The sequence below is a fragment of the Taudactylus pleione genome, unplaced genomic scaffold, assembly GCF_031769625.1.
Source record: "Taudactylus pleione unplaced genomic scaffold, aTauple2 ptg000255l, whole genome shotgun sequence".
In the NCBI taxonomy this organism is placed as follows: Eukaryota; Metazoa; Chordata; class Amphibia; order Anura; family Myobatrachidae; genus Taudactylus; species Taudactylus pleione.
In genome coordinates, this window is record NW_028284657.1 from 1,530,576 (window position 1) to 1,546,010 (window position 15,435).

At 43.8% G+C, this 15,435-nt stretch overlaps 1 protein-coding gene across 1 annotated transcript in view; it reads right to left on the reverse strand.

Moving 5' to 3' along the window:
• Positions 1–2,180: 2,180 nt before the first annotated feature.
• Positions 2,181–15,435, reverse strand: part of LOC148515062 (asialoglycoprotein receptor 1-like) — a 98,985-nt gene continuing 85,730 nt past the window's right edge. Inside the window, exons 10-11 of the mRNA XM_088480528.1 lie at positions 7,158–7,264; positions 2,181–2,319 (exon numbers count right to left, since the gene is read on the reverse strand). Coding sequence (XP_088336654.1) covers positions 2,181–2,319; positions 7,158–7,264 — 246 coding nt within the window. The remainder of the gene's footprint in view (positions 2,320–7,157; positions 7,265–15,435) is intronic.

A 15,435-nucleotide genomic window follows, 5' to 3' on the forward strand; every position in this document is an offset into this window, starting at 1 on the left:
GCCTAATCCTAACCCCCCTTCCTGCACCCTAAACCTAACCCTCTTGAGGGGTGTCTATCCCTAACCACCCCCCAGTGGCGCCTAACCCTAACCCCACTTTCCCCTAGCCTAATATTTCCTGAGGAGGTGCCTAACTCTAAATCCCCCCAGGGGTTCCTATACCTAACACCCCCACCCCACAGCTTACAGTTCAGATGTGCAGGACTAACCTTGATTGGTCTGGCGTCTGTATGTCTTCCAGTGTCAGTATTAACATAGGCGTTGGTATTTATCATTGGATATTATTAAAGTTTAGAGTGAATGATGGAGACCCATAGTGGATGACCTAAATGATGGTGGCTCAGTGTGCATGGCCTGAATGATGGTGGCTGAGAGTGGATGACCTTAATGATGGAGGCCAGAATGAAAGAGGTTAGAATAGATGGTCTGAATATTGGAGGCACAGAGTGGATGGTTGAATGAAGGAGACCCAAAATGGAAGAAATTTATGATGTCAGTGCAGAGTAAATTGTGTTAGTCCAGAGTGGGCAGCATTAATGATGGATGCTAAGAGTTTATGGCCCTAATGATAGAAGTGTGATAGAGGAAAAGAGTGCAAGGCATTAATGATGGAGGACGAGATTGTACAGCCTTAATGATGTAGAACCAGAATGTACAGCCCTAATGATGGAGTAAGACAGTGTACAGCCCTAAAGATGGAGGACCAGAGTGTACAGCCGTAATGGAGTAAGAGAGAGTACAGCCCTAATGATGGAGGACTAGAGTGTACAGCTCTAATGATGGAGGACTAGAGTGTACAGCCTTAATGATGGAGTAAGAGAGTGTACAGCCCTAAAGATGGAGGACCAGAGTGTACAGCCGTAATGGAGTAAGAGAGTGTACAGCCCTAATGATTGAGGACCAGAGTGTATGGCTCTAATGATGGAGGACCAAATTGTACAGCCTTAAGGATGAAGGACCAGACTGTACAGCTTTAATGATGGAGTACCAAAGTGTACAGACCTAATAATGGAGAACCAAAGTGTATAGCCCTAATGATGGAGCAAGAGAGTATATAACCCTAATGATGGAGGACCAGAGTGTACAGCCTTAATGATGGAGGAACAGAGTGTATAGCCCTAATGATGTAGGACCAGAGAGTATGGCCATAATGATGGAGGAACAGAGTGTATAGCCCTAATGATGGAGGACCAGAGAGTACGGCCTTAATGATGGAGGAACAGAGTATATAGCCAAAATGATGGAGGAATAGAGTTACGGCCTTCGTGATGGGGGACCAGAGTGTATAGCCCTAATGATAGAGGACCGGAGTGTATAGCCCTAATGATAGAGGACCGGAGTGTATAGCCCTAATGATGAAGGACCAGAGTATACAGCCTTAATGATTGAGGAACAGAGTGTACAGCCCTAACAATGGAGGACCAGAGTGAATGTGTACAACCCTAAAGATTGAAGACCAGAGTGTATGGACCTAATGATGGAGGACCAGAGTGTATGGATCTAGTAATGGAGGACCAGAGTGTACGGCCTTAATTATGGTGGACAAGAGTGTGCAGACCTAATTATGGTGGACAAGAGTGTACGACCTTCATAATGGAGGACCAGAGTGTACAGCCCTAATGATGGAGGACCAGAGTGTACGGCCCTAATGATGGAGGACCAGAGTGTATGGACATAAGGGTGAAATCCTATATTGATGAATGTCCTTAGAGAAAGGCTTTAAGAAAGAATGTGCAGAGTGGGTGGCATTAATGAAAGAGGTTCTGATTTAGTTGCATTTTTGCTGAAGGTCTTGTAAGGAGAAAATTGATGATGCAGGATATGAGTACAGTCCATTTATGATGGAGGTGTAAAGGAGGGGGCATCACACATAAAGAATCTGAATGAATGGAATTATTGAAGGTAATCCTGAGTGGATGGCACTAATGATGGAGGTCCTGTTTGAGGTGACACTAAATGACTACATGTGAACTACACTTTGTGCTCTATATGGATGTGAAAGCCAGAACATTCTTACTACCAAATATGGGATATCAGGGGCATAACATGGACATATCCTGTAATACTTTAAGGTAACTGAAATTAACATTAGTAGATACAGTTCTCATCAGACTAAACATCTGAGCAGCCTATGTGCGGGTATAGAAAAATGAGGTTGATCCAGGAGATTAGATGATACACTAAATTTTCTTTTCACAAATGTACTGAAAGCTCCAAGAACAGAGGTCATCATTCCATGGAGAGCCATCTTCATCATTCTGCAAATGGACGCAGTCTTCTTGACCAAACCAGTTATCGGGCTCATTCTTCTGCCAGAACCTGTAAAAAACAAATGAGAATATAGATGTATCTAATTTATTTTTTACTACTTATATAAAATGTAATTCTCCTTCCACACAATACATAATATATAATACCCTGCTATCCTGCCTCATACTACTGTTACAAGTCACGGTCATGACTTGTCTCCTTCAAGCAGATTACCCAGTCAGGACAGGGATACTTCAGTTTCTTCTGTTGCTAGGTGATCGGCACACCTCAGAAAGTGTTGTATCATCCTCAGTGCAGTTGATTGGTCCATCCTCCTAATTGTACTAATTGGACTTTTGCCGCCTCGCTGACTATAGCATTCCTGTGGGTTCTCTTGGCTCAGTGGCATGAGCAGTATCCTGTCGACTCTGTTGGAAGGATCTCCGTCTCTTTGGTTTTGTCTTCCAGCTGTCTCCGGCTCTTGTGGCTTCTCCTATGGCTTCCTAGCCGCACCATCAACTCCCGTGCTGTGCTCTGGCTTTGTTATCCCACCTACTGCTTCCTAGCCACACCATCAACTCCTGTGCTGTGCTCCGGCTTTGTTATCCCACCTACGGCTCCCTAGCTGCACCATCAACTCCCATGCTGTGCTCCAGCTTTGTTATCCCACCTATGGCTTCCAAGCCGCACCATCAACTCCTGTGCTGTGCTCCGGCTTTGTTATCCCACCTACGGCTCCCTAGCTGCACCATCAACTCCCGTGCTGTGCTCCAGCTTTGTTATCCCACCTACGGCTTCCTAGCTGCACCATCAACTCCTGTGCTGTGCTCCGGCTTTGTTATCCCACCTACGGCTTCCTCACCGCACCATCAACTCCTGTGCTGTGCTCTGGCTTCGTTATTCCACCTACGGCTTCCTCACTGCACCATCAACTCCTGTGCTGTGCTCTGGCTTCGTTATTCTACCTACGGCTTCCTAGTTGTACTGGCAGTGACTGCCCTCCAGGCTGAAGCAGCATTCTCGGCAGGTCAGGGGATGCTAATTTGTACACTAACTTGTACTCAACTTTATGTATTGTCCATCAGGACTATGGATGCTAATTTGTACAAACCTGTACTTAAACTTGTACTCAAACCTATTCATTTTCTGTCAGGACTGTGGATGCTAATTTGTACACAAACTTGTACATAAACTCGTACTCAAATCTGTGTACTATTTATCAGGACATTGTATCTAGTTCAGTGCTCAAGTCACAACATCGGCTCTCCAAACCAAATCAATTGTCAAACTCTTCAGCATCGGCTACAAACCGCACCATCGGCTCTCAAAGTCATCTCAAATATCTTCCTCTCCTCAGCACTGGCTCCAAGCCACAACAACAGCTCTAAAAGCAAAATCAATTATTTGACTCTTCAGTATGGGCCTCATGCTGCCTTTTCTATTCTTATAATCATACCACAATTACGACCAACAGCATCTTGAACCAGCTTCTTGCCGCATCGATATTGAACCACCTTCTTTTCTGGATCTATACTCATATCTACTATCCACGATTTTGTCTCCATTCCTACTGTTGCTCTCACCATTGTATCCTTTCGCTCCTCCATGTGAATTGCTACTACCCTAACCGTACTTGAGCTATAAGTCCTGGTGGCTGCCTAAGTACAGGTGAACATATCCCAGTTCTAAGGGAACAAAGGGCGGTTGTTAGTGGCAGAAGATCTTGCTAGCCTGGATCTAGAGTTTTTCACAGGGAGTAGGCATCGGATATCATAACAACTACACATTCTAAAATACTCCATTATCCTGCACCATACTACACATTCTATAATACACGATTATCCTTCCTCATACTACACATTGTATAATACTCCATTATCCTGCCTCATACTACACATTATATAATAGTCCATTATCCAGTTTCATACTACACATTCTATAATACTCCACTATGCTGCCTCATACTACACATTATATAATACTACATTATCCCGCCTCATAGTATACATTATATAATAATCCACATGCGCAGAAGAGGCTTTAATGGGAAAATTCAGCACGCAATAGAATTCATTCTCACATGGGTGGCTCCTGTGGCGGGGATGCAATCGGGAAACCGGCTGCCTTAACACCGGCAGCCGGCTTCCCAACTGTCATATCCCTGTGAGGGTGAAATGCCAGGCATCCAAATGTAGTTGCCTGACATTTTCCCGACGCCGGGAGACAGGCGCCCGGCATTCCGATCTAAGGGATGCCGGGCTCTGCGAGCGGACAGCTGCAGGGGGAGGGTTAGGTTTAGGCACCTGGGGCAGACTTATGGTTAGGCACCCTCCGAGAAGGATTAGGGTTAGACTAGGGAGAGGGAGGGTTAGGGTTAGGCACCCCCAGGGGCAATTTAGGGTTAGGCACCCCCCCGGGGAACTTAGGTTTAGGCAGTGGGGAAGGGGGTGTTAGGGTTAGGCACTTGGAAGGGATATTAGGGTTAGGCACTTGGGTGGGAGGTTAGGGTTAGGCACCCCGAAGGAGGGTTAGGGTTAGGGGTTAGGTTCGGTAAGTTTATACTTACCTTAGGGACGATCAGGATTCCAAAGCTGTCGGGCTTCCGCTGCCGGGAACTCTGCTTCTGTCGGCCTGCTGATGCCAGGCATTGAGCCGCCGGCCATGCGGCCAGCGGTAATTCATACCGATTCCCTGTGGCAGAATCGGTATGATTAGCCAGTAGCTGGATAGCCGCTGGCTGAAATCCCTACAGCGAAATGCCAGGTGGATCAGAATGCTGGCAGTGGTGGGCAAGTAGGCTAACCTAATCCTACCCTCCCAAACCCTAGCCCTCTCTTGGTGGTGCCTAACCTTAACCCTCCCTAGGTGGTGCCTAACCCCCCCGCAGTGGTGCCAAACCCTAACCTCCCTTCTACTAGCCTAACCCTAACCCTCCAAGGGGGTGCCTGATTCTAACCCCCCCAGTGGTGCCTAAACCTAACCCCCCCTTCCCCGTGGGTTTTGCCATTACTTACCCGTTTGGATGTTCAGGACTCTGCTGCTTCATGATGCTGGAGTCGGTATCCTGTACTGTACTGTATATTGCCGGGTGGCAGGATTCAGGTTTTGGGATATCGACGCCTGGCATTCTGTCCACCGGCAATGTGACTACATACCCCTGTGGCTGTCTGTGTACCTAGACAAAGCAGTACGCGGGGATAGGGGGGTTGCTGTGTGCCAGAGATGTGTCACGTGTACAGACTGTGCTGAGTTAAACATGTAGACAAAAGAAATAAAAAGTGTCCCCTATTTATAAGACCTTGTAGCAGACATTTTACATGATATTTAAAGGATGCAAAGCATTTTAGGACAAAGATAATAGTGTATAGAAATTAAATATTTTTTTAATTCTGCATAGTAAAGGAATGGAAGAAATGTTACAATAATAATTTCAAGAATTCTAAAAAAAAATTAAGCAGAATTTTTTTTATGGTAATAAAATTTGTTTATTGAAGTTAAAAAGAAAAAAGAAAAAAAATTAAAAAACAATGAAAATCCATAGACAAAAAGCCTTACGGTGTCACATGTCCCATTAAGGCTTCTTACACATGATCCGAAATTTTAGGAACATGTTGTGACTCTTCAACTCAAACTCAAAAAGCAATGAAAATCCAATCATTATGGATGATGCCTTAATGGTCGTATTCCTTGTGCAATACAGATCTGGTGCTATCACACTCTGTGGTTAGCTGAAGATTCAGCACTCTCATGGACTGCACTGTTTGTTTATTCATATAACCTTTGAATATAATTTGAGGCATTATTGTCTCACTGAGGGGCCTATTCATCAACACTAAAATAAGGTTTTAAGGACATTTTCCTTAAATAACATTATTTTGGTATTCATGAACAGACTTAGCACAGGAGATATCACAGATATCTCCTTGCTAAGTTCCCCTGCGTTAATTAATTTGTGAAAATTGTGGTATTAATCAAATTACGAAAATTATCAATTTTCGGAATTTGATGCAGTTACTATTCACCACTGTGAGGTAGCGAATAGCAGGTAACACTTACCTGTATCAGCGTGTGCAGGTCCCCCGATGAGTCACTCCGGCACTCTGCTCCATCCTCAGGCTCCGGAGGCTGGTCGGACATGTGTGCTCCCCAGCAGAGCACAAGAAAGTTCAGACAAAAAAAAAATATATATTTTTTTTTTCTAATCTGTCATGTGATCTGCTGGGAAACCACATGACAGCGCAGCAGGACGGAGCCGGAGGCTGCTGCGCGGACAGGTAAGTCGGGGGGGGGAGGTGAGCGGAGGGGGGTGGGGGGGAATCGGGGGGGGTACGAAACTTAACGCATCTGTAGGCATGCGCTGGTTTTACAGATGTAACAGCGCATGCGCAGCACTGTTTCCAGATGCGATAAGGTAGTGCAGGCAGGAAAAGTATCTATTTCACGAAAAGCTGTCATCGCAAAAATGACAGCTTTTCGGAATAGATACTTATGGAGAGGTGGAATGATGAATTCCACCTAGAATTAGCTAGAACTCCATGAGAGCTCTAAACCTAATTATCTCCAGAGAATATTAAGGTTTAATGAATAGGCCCCTGAGTATTATAACATCACAGAGTTCATTAACAAAAATTGTTTATTTTAAATTGTTTCATTTCATCTAATGATTATTTTTGCATCATATTTTATTGTTGTATTTTTTTCAAAATAAATATGTTTCCAATCTGACTGTACTACCAATCAGGGGATAGCCAGAGCCTTTCTGGAGAGCTCCATTCAGATTTTACTATAAGTCAGACTGACTACTCCCTCATTGTGAATAAAGTAATAGTGTGTCCATCACACTACATACATGGGGTCAGTAACAATTACTATTCTGTACATGGTAGATGGACTGTTCAATATCTTACTTTGGTGAGGAGCTAAAGGGTGTCCCGTCCTCCCATTTCCAGCTGCCACCCTGTAAGGATAGACCAATCCATGTTCTCATCTGCTGGGTCATCAGACTTACAAACTCCTGCATAAAGTATATTAAGAGGTCAGTACATAATAATGAAAACACATTTCAGTTCTATCTACATACTGTACTTGATTATATAGATCTCTGTACTCTGTACTCCCACAGTTACTTATACACCGTCTCTGTACTCTGTGCTACTTATACACCATCTCTGTACTCTGTGCTCCCACAGTTACTTATACACCATCTCTGTACTATGTGCTCCCACAGTTACTTATACACTATCTCTGTACTATGTGCTCCCACAGTTACTTATACACCATCTCTGTACTCTGTGCTCCCACAGTTACTTATACACCATCTCTGTACTCTGTGCTCCCACAGTTACTTATACATCATCTCTGTACTCTGTGGTCCCACAGTTACTTATACACTATCTCTGTACTCTGTGCTCCCACAGTTACTTATACACCATCTCTGTACTCTGTGCTCCCACAGTTACTTATACACCATCTCTGTACTCTGTGCTCCCACAGTTACTTATACACCATCTCTGTACTCTGTGCTCCCACAGTTACTTATACACCATCTCTGTACTCTGTGCTCCCACAGTTACTTATACACCATCTCTGTACTCTGTGCTCCCACAGTTACTTATACATCATCTCTGTACTCTGTGGTCCCACAGTTACTTATACACCATCTCTGTACTCTGTGCTCCCACAGTTACTTATACACCATCTCTGTACTCTGTGCTCCCACAGTTACTTATACACCATCTCTGTACTCTGTGCTCCCACAGTTACTTATACACCATCTCTGTACTCTGTGCTCCCACAGTTACTTATACACCATCTCTGTACTCTGTGCTCCCACAGTTACTTATACATCATCTCTGTACTCTGTGCTACTTATACAACATCTCTGTACTCTGTGCTCCTACACTTACTTATACACCATCTCTGTACTCTGTGCTCCCATAGTTACTTATACACCATCTCTGTACTCTGTGCTCCCACAGTTACTTATACACCATCTCTGTACTCTGTGCTCCCACAGTTACTTATACACCATCTCTGTACTCTGAGCTCCCACTGTTACTTATACACCATCTCTGTACTCTGTGCTCCCACAGTTACTTATACACCATCTCTGTACTCTGTGCTCCCACAGTTACTTATACACCATCTCTGTACTCTGTGCTCCCACAGTTACTTATACACCATCTCTGTACACTGTGCACCCACAGTTACTTATACACCATCTCTGTACTCTGTGCTCCCACAGTTACTTATACACCATCTCTATACTCTGTGCTCCCACAGTTACTTATACACCATCTCTGTACTCTGTGCTCCCATAGTTACTTATACGTCATCTCTGTACTCTGTGCTCTACAAGTAACATATTCACCATCTCTGTACTCTGTGCTCCCACAGTTACTTATACACCATCTCTGTACTCTGTGCTCCCACAGTTACTTATACACCATCTCTGTACTCTGTGCTCCCACAGTTACTTATACGTCATCTCTGTACTCTGTGCTCTACAAGTAACATATTCACCATCTCTGTACTCTGTGCTCCCACAGTTACTTATACACCATCTCTGTACTCTGTGCTCCCACAGTTACTTATACACCATCTCTGTACTCTGTGCTCCCACAGTTACTTATACATCATCTCTGTACTCTGTGCTCCCACAGTTACTTATACACCATCTCTGTACTCTGTGCTCCCACAGTTACTTATACACCATCTCTGTACTCTGTGCTCTCACAGTTACTTATACACCATCTCTGTACTCTGTGCTCCTACAGTTACTTATACACCATCTCTGTACTCTGTGCTCCCACAGTTACTTATACGTCATCTCTGTACTCTGTGCTCTACAAGTAACATATTCACCATCTCTGTACTCTGTGCTCTCACAGTTACTTATACACCATCTCTGTACTCTGTGCTCCCACAGTTACTTATACACCATCTCTGTACTCTGTGCTCCCACAGTTACTTATACACCATCTCTGTACTCTGTGCTCTCACAGTTACTTATACACCATCTCTGTACTCTGTGCTCCCACAGTTACTTATACACCATCTCTGTACTCTGTGCTCCCATAGTTACTTATACACCATCTCTGTACTCTGTGCTCCCACAGTTACTTATACACCATCTCTGTACTCTGTGCTCCCACAGTTACTTATACGTCATCTCTGTACTCTGTGCTCTACAAGTAACATATTCACCATCTCTGTACTCTGTGCTCCCACAGTTACTTATACACCATCTCTGTACTCTGTGCTCCCACAGTTACTTATACACCATCTCTGTACTCTGTGCTCCCACAGTTACTTATACATCATCTCTGTACTCTGTGCTCCCACAGTTACTTATACACCATCTCTGTAGTCTGTGCTCCCACAGTTACTTATACACCATCTCTGTACTCTGTGCTCTCACAGTTACTTATACACCATCTCTGTACTCTGTGCTCCCACAGTTACTTATACACCATCTCTGTACTCTGTGCTCTCACAGTTACTTATACACCATCTCTGTACTCTGTGCTCCCACAGTTACTTATACACCATCTCTGTACTCTGTGCTCCCACAGTTACTTATGCACCATCTCTGTACTCTGTGCTCCCACAGTTACTTATACACCATCTCTGTACTCTGTGCTCCCACAGTTACTTATACACCATCTCTGTACTATGTGCTCCTACAGTTACTTATACACTATCTCTGTACTATGTGCTCCCACAGTTACTTATACACCATCACTGTAGTCTGTGCTCCCACAGTTACTTATACATCATCTCTGTACTCTGTGCTCTCACAGTTACTTATACATCATCTCTGTACTCTGTGCTCTCCCAGTAACATATTCACCATCTCTGTACTCAATGCCACCACAGTTACTTATACACCATCTCTGTAGTCTGTGCTCCCACAGTTACTTATACATCATCTCTGTACTCTGTGCTCTCACAGTTACTTAAACACCATCTCTGTACTCTGTGCTCACACAGTTACTTATACATCATCTCTGTACTCTGTGCTCTCCCAGTAACATATTCACCATCTCTGTACTCAATGCCACCACAGTTACTTATACATCATCTCTGTACTCAATGCTCCCACAGTTACTTATACACCATCTCTGTAGTCTGTGCTCCCACAGTTACTTATACACCATCTCTGTACTCTGTGCTCCCACAGTTACTTATACACCATCTCTGTACTCTGTGCTCCCACAGTTACTTATACACCATCTCTGTACTCTGTGCTCCCACAGTTACTTATACACCATCTCTGTACTCTGTTCTCCCACAGTTACTTATACACCATCTCTGTAGTCTGTGCTCCCACAGTTACTTATACATCATCTCTGTACTCTGTGCTCTCACAGTTACTTAAACATCATCTCTGTACTCTGTGCTCCCACAGTTACTTATACATCATCTCTGTACTCTGTGCTCTCACAGTTACTTATACATCATCTCTGTACTCTGTGCTCCCACAGTTACTTATACACCATCTCTGTACTCTGTGCTCTCACAGTTACTTATACATCATCTCTGTACTCAATGCTCCCACAGTTACTTATACACCATCTCTGTAGTCTGTGCTCCCACAGTTACTTATACATCATCTCTGTACTCTGTGCTCTACAAGTAACATATTCACCATCTCTGTACTCTGTGCTCCCACAGTTACTTATACACCATCTCTGTAGTCTGTGCTCCCACAGTTACTTATACACCATCTCTGTACTCTGTGCTCTCACAGTTACTTAAACACCATCTCTGTACTCTGTGCTCCCACAGTTACTTATACATCAACTCTGTACTCTGTGCTCCCACAGTTACTTATACACCATCTCTGTACTCTGTGCTCCCACAGTTACTAATACACCATCTCTGTACTCTGTGCTCCCACAGTTACTTATACACCATCTCTGTACTCTGTGCTCCCACAGTTACTTGTACACCATCTCTGTACTCTGTGCTCCCACAGTTACTTATACACCATCTCTGTACTCTGTGCTCCCACAGTTACTTGTGCACCATCTCTGTACTCTGTGCTCTCACAGTTACTAGTACATCATCTCTGTACTCTGTGCTCTCACAGTTACTTAAACAACATCTCTGTACTCTGTGCTCACACAGTTACTTATACACCATCTCTGTACTCTGTGCTCCCACAGTTACTTATGCACCATCTCTGTACTCTGTGCTCCCACAGTTACTTATGCACCATCTCTGTACTCTGTGCTCCCACAGTTACGTATACACCATCTCTGTACTCTGTGCTCCCACAGTTACTTATACACCATCTCTGTACTCTGTGCTCCCACAGTTACTTATACACCATCACTGTAGTCTGTGCTCCCACAGTTACTTATACATCATCTCTGTACTCTGTGCTCTCACAGTTACTTATACATCATCTCTGTACTCTGTGCTCTCACAGTAACATATTCACCATCTCTGTACTCAATGCCACCACAGTTACTTATACATCATCTCTGTACTCAATGCTCCCACAGTTACTTATACACCATCTCTGTAGTCTGTGCTCCCACAGTTACTTATACATCATCTCTGTACTCTGTGCTCTCACAGTTACTTAAACACCATCTCTGTACTCTGTGCTCACACAGTTACTTATACATCATCTCTGTACTCTGTGCTCTCCCAGTAACATATTCACCATCTCTGTACTCAATGCCACCACAGTTACTTATACATCATCTCTGTACTCAATGCTCCCACAGTTACTTATACACCATCTCTGTAGTCTGTGCTCCCACAGTTACTTATACACCATCTCTGTACTCTGTGCTCCCACAGTTACTTATACACCATCTCTGTACTCTGTGCTCCCACAGTTACTTATACACCATCTCTGTACTCTGTGCTCCCACAGTTACTTATACACCATCTCTGTACTCTGTTCTCCCACAGTTACTTATACACCATCTCTGTAGTCTGTGCTCCCACAGTTACTTATACATCATCTCTGTACTCTGTGCTCTCACAGTTACTTATACATCATCTCTGTACTCTGTGCTCCCACAGTTACTTATACATCATCTTTGTACTCTGTGCTCTCACAGTTACTTATACATCATCTCTGTACTCTGTGCTCCCACAGTTACTTATACACCATCTCTGTACTCTGTGCTCTCACAGTTACTTATACATCATCTCTGTACTCAATGCTCCCACAGTTACTTATACACCATCTCTGTAGTCTGTGCTCCCACAGTTACTTATACATCATCTCTGTACTCTGTGCTCTACAAGTCACATATTCACCATCTCTGTACTCTGTGGTCCCACAGTTACTTATACACCATCTCTGTACTCTGTGCTCCCACAGTTACTTATACACCATCTCTGTAGTCTGTGCTCCCACAGTTACTTATACACCATCTCTGTACTCTGTGCTCTCACAGTTACTTAAACACCATCTCTGTACTCTGTGCTCCCACAGTTACTTATACATCAACTCTGTACTCTGTGCTCCCACAGTTACTTATACACCATCTCTGTACTCTGTGCTCCCACAGTTACTTATACATCAACTCTGTACTCTGTGCTCCCACAGTTACTTATACACCATCTCTGTACTCTGTGCTCCCACAGTTACTAATACACCATCTCTGTACTCTGTGCTCCCACAGTTACTTATACACCATCTCTGTACTCTGTGCTCCCACAGTTACTTATACACCATCTCTGTACTCTGTGCTCCCACAGTTACTTATACACCATCTCTGTACTCTGTGCTCCCACAGTTACTTGTACACCATCTCTGTACTCTGTGCTCTCACAGTTACTTAAACAACATCTCTGTACTCTGTGCTCACACAGTTACTTATACACCATCTCTGTACTCTGTGCTCCCACAGTTACTTATACACCATCTCTGTACTCTGTGCTCCCACAGTTACTTATACACCATCTCTGTACTCTGTGCTCCCACAGTTACTTATGCACCATCTCTGTACTCTGTGCTCCCACAGTTACTTATACGTCATCTCTGTACTCTGTGCTCTACAAGTAACATATTCACCATCTCTGTACTCTGTGCTCCCACAGTTACTTATACACCATCTCTGTACTCTGTGCTCCCACAGTTACTTATACACCATCTCTGTACTCTGTGCTCCCACAGTTACTTATACATCATCTCTGTACTCTGTGCTCCCACAGTTACTTATACACCATCTCTGTAGTCTGTGCTCCCACAGTTACTTATACACCATCTCTGTACTCTGTGCTCCCACAGTTACTTATACACCATCTCTGTACTCTGTGCTCTCACAGTTACTTATACACCATCTCTGTACTCTGTGCTCCCACAGTTACTTATGCACCATCTCTGTACTCTGTGCTCCCACAGTTACTTATACACCATCTCTGTACTCTGTGCTCCCACAGTTACTTATACACCATCTCTGTACTCTGTGCTCCCACAGTTACTTATACACCATCACTGTAGTCTGTGCTCCCACAGTTACTTATACATCATCTCTGTACTCTGTGCTCTCACAGTTACTTATACATCATCTCTGTACTCTGTGCTCTCCCAGTAACATATTCACCATCTCTGTACTCAATGCCACCACAGTTACTTATACATCATCTCTGTACTCAATGCTCCCACAGTTACTTATACACCATCTCTGTAGTCTGTGCTCCCACAGTTACTTATACATCATCTCTGTACTCTGTGCTCTCACAGTTACTTAAACACCATCTCTGTACTCTGTGCTCACACAGTTACTTATACATCATCTCTGTACTCTGTGCTCTCCCAGTAACATATTCACCATCTCTGTACTCAATGCCACCACAGTTACTTATACATCATCTCTGTACTCAATGCTCCCACAGTTACTTATACACCATCTCTGTAGTCTGTGCTCCCACAGTTACTTATACACCATCTCTGTACTCTGTGCTCCCACAGTTACTTATACACCATCTCTGTACTCTGTGCTCCCACAGTTACTTATACACCATCTCTGTACTCTGTGCTCCCACAGTTACTTATACACCATCTCTGTACTCTGTTCTCCCACAGTTACTTATACACCATCTCTGTAGTCTGTGCTCCCACAGTTACTTATACATCATCTCTGTACTCTGTGCTCTCACAGTTACTTAAACATCATCTCTGTACTCTGTGCTCCCACAGTTACTTATACATCATCTCTGTACTCTGTGCTCTCACAGTTACTTATACATCATCTCTGTACTCTGTGCTCCCACAGTTACTTATACACCATCTCTGTACTCTGTGCTCTCACAGTTACTTATACATCATCTCTGTACTCAATGCTCCCACAGTTACTTATACACCATCTCTGTAGTCTGTGCTCCCACAGTTACTTATACATCATCTCTGTACTCTGTGCTCTACAAGTAACATATTCACCATCTCTGTACTCTGTGCTCCCACAGTTACTTATACACCATCTCTGTAGTCTGTGCTCCCACAGTTACTTATACACCATCTCTGTACTCTGTGCTCTCACAGTTACTTAAACACCATCTCTGTACTCTGTGCTCCCACAGTTACTTATACATCAACTCTGTACTCTGTGCTCCCACAGTTACTTATACACCATCTCTGTACTCTGTGCTCCCACAGTTACTAATACACCATCTCTGTACTCTGTGCTCCCACAGTTACTTATACACCATCTCTGTACTCTGTGCTCCCACAGTTACTTGTACACCATCTCTGTACTCTGTGCTCCCACAGTTACTTATACACCATCTCTGTACTCTGTGCTCCCACAGTTACTTGTACACCATCTCTGTACTCTGTGCTCTCACAGTTACTAGTACATCATCTCTGTACTCTGTGCTCTCACAGTTACTTAAACAACATCTCTGTACTCTGTGCTCACACAGTTACTTATACACCATCTCTGTACTCTGTGCTCCCACAGTTACTTATGCACCATCTCTGTACTCTGTGCTCCCACAGTTACTTATGCACCATCTCTGTACTCTGTGCTCCCACAGTTACGTATACACCATCTCTGTACTCTGTGCTCCCACAGTTACTTATACACCATCTCTGTACTCTGTGCTCCCACAGTTACTTATACACCATCACTGTAGTCTGTGCTCCCACAGTTACTTATACATCATCTCTGTACTCTGTGCTCTCACAGTTACTTATACATCATCTCTGTACTC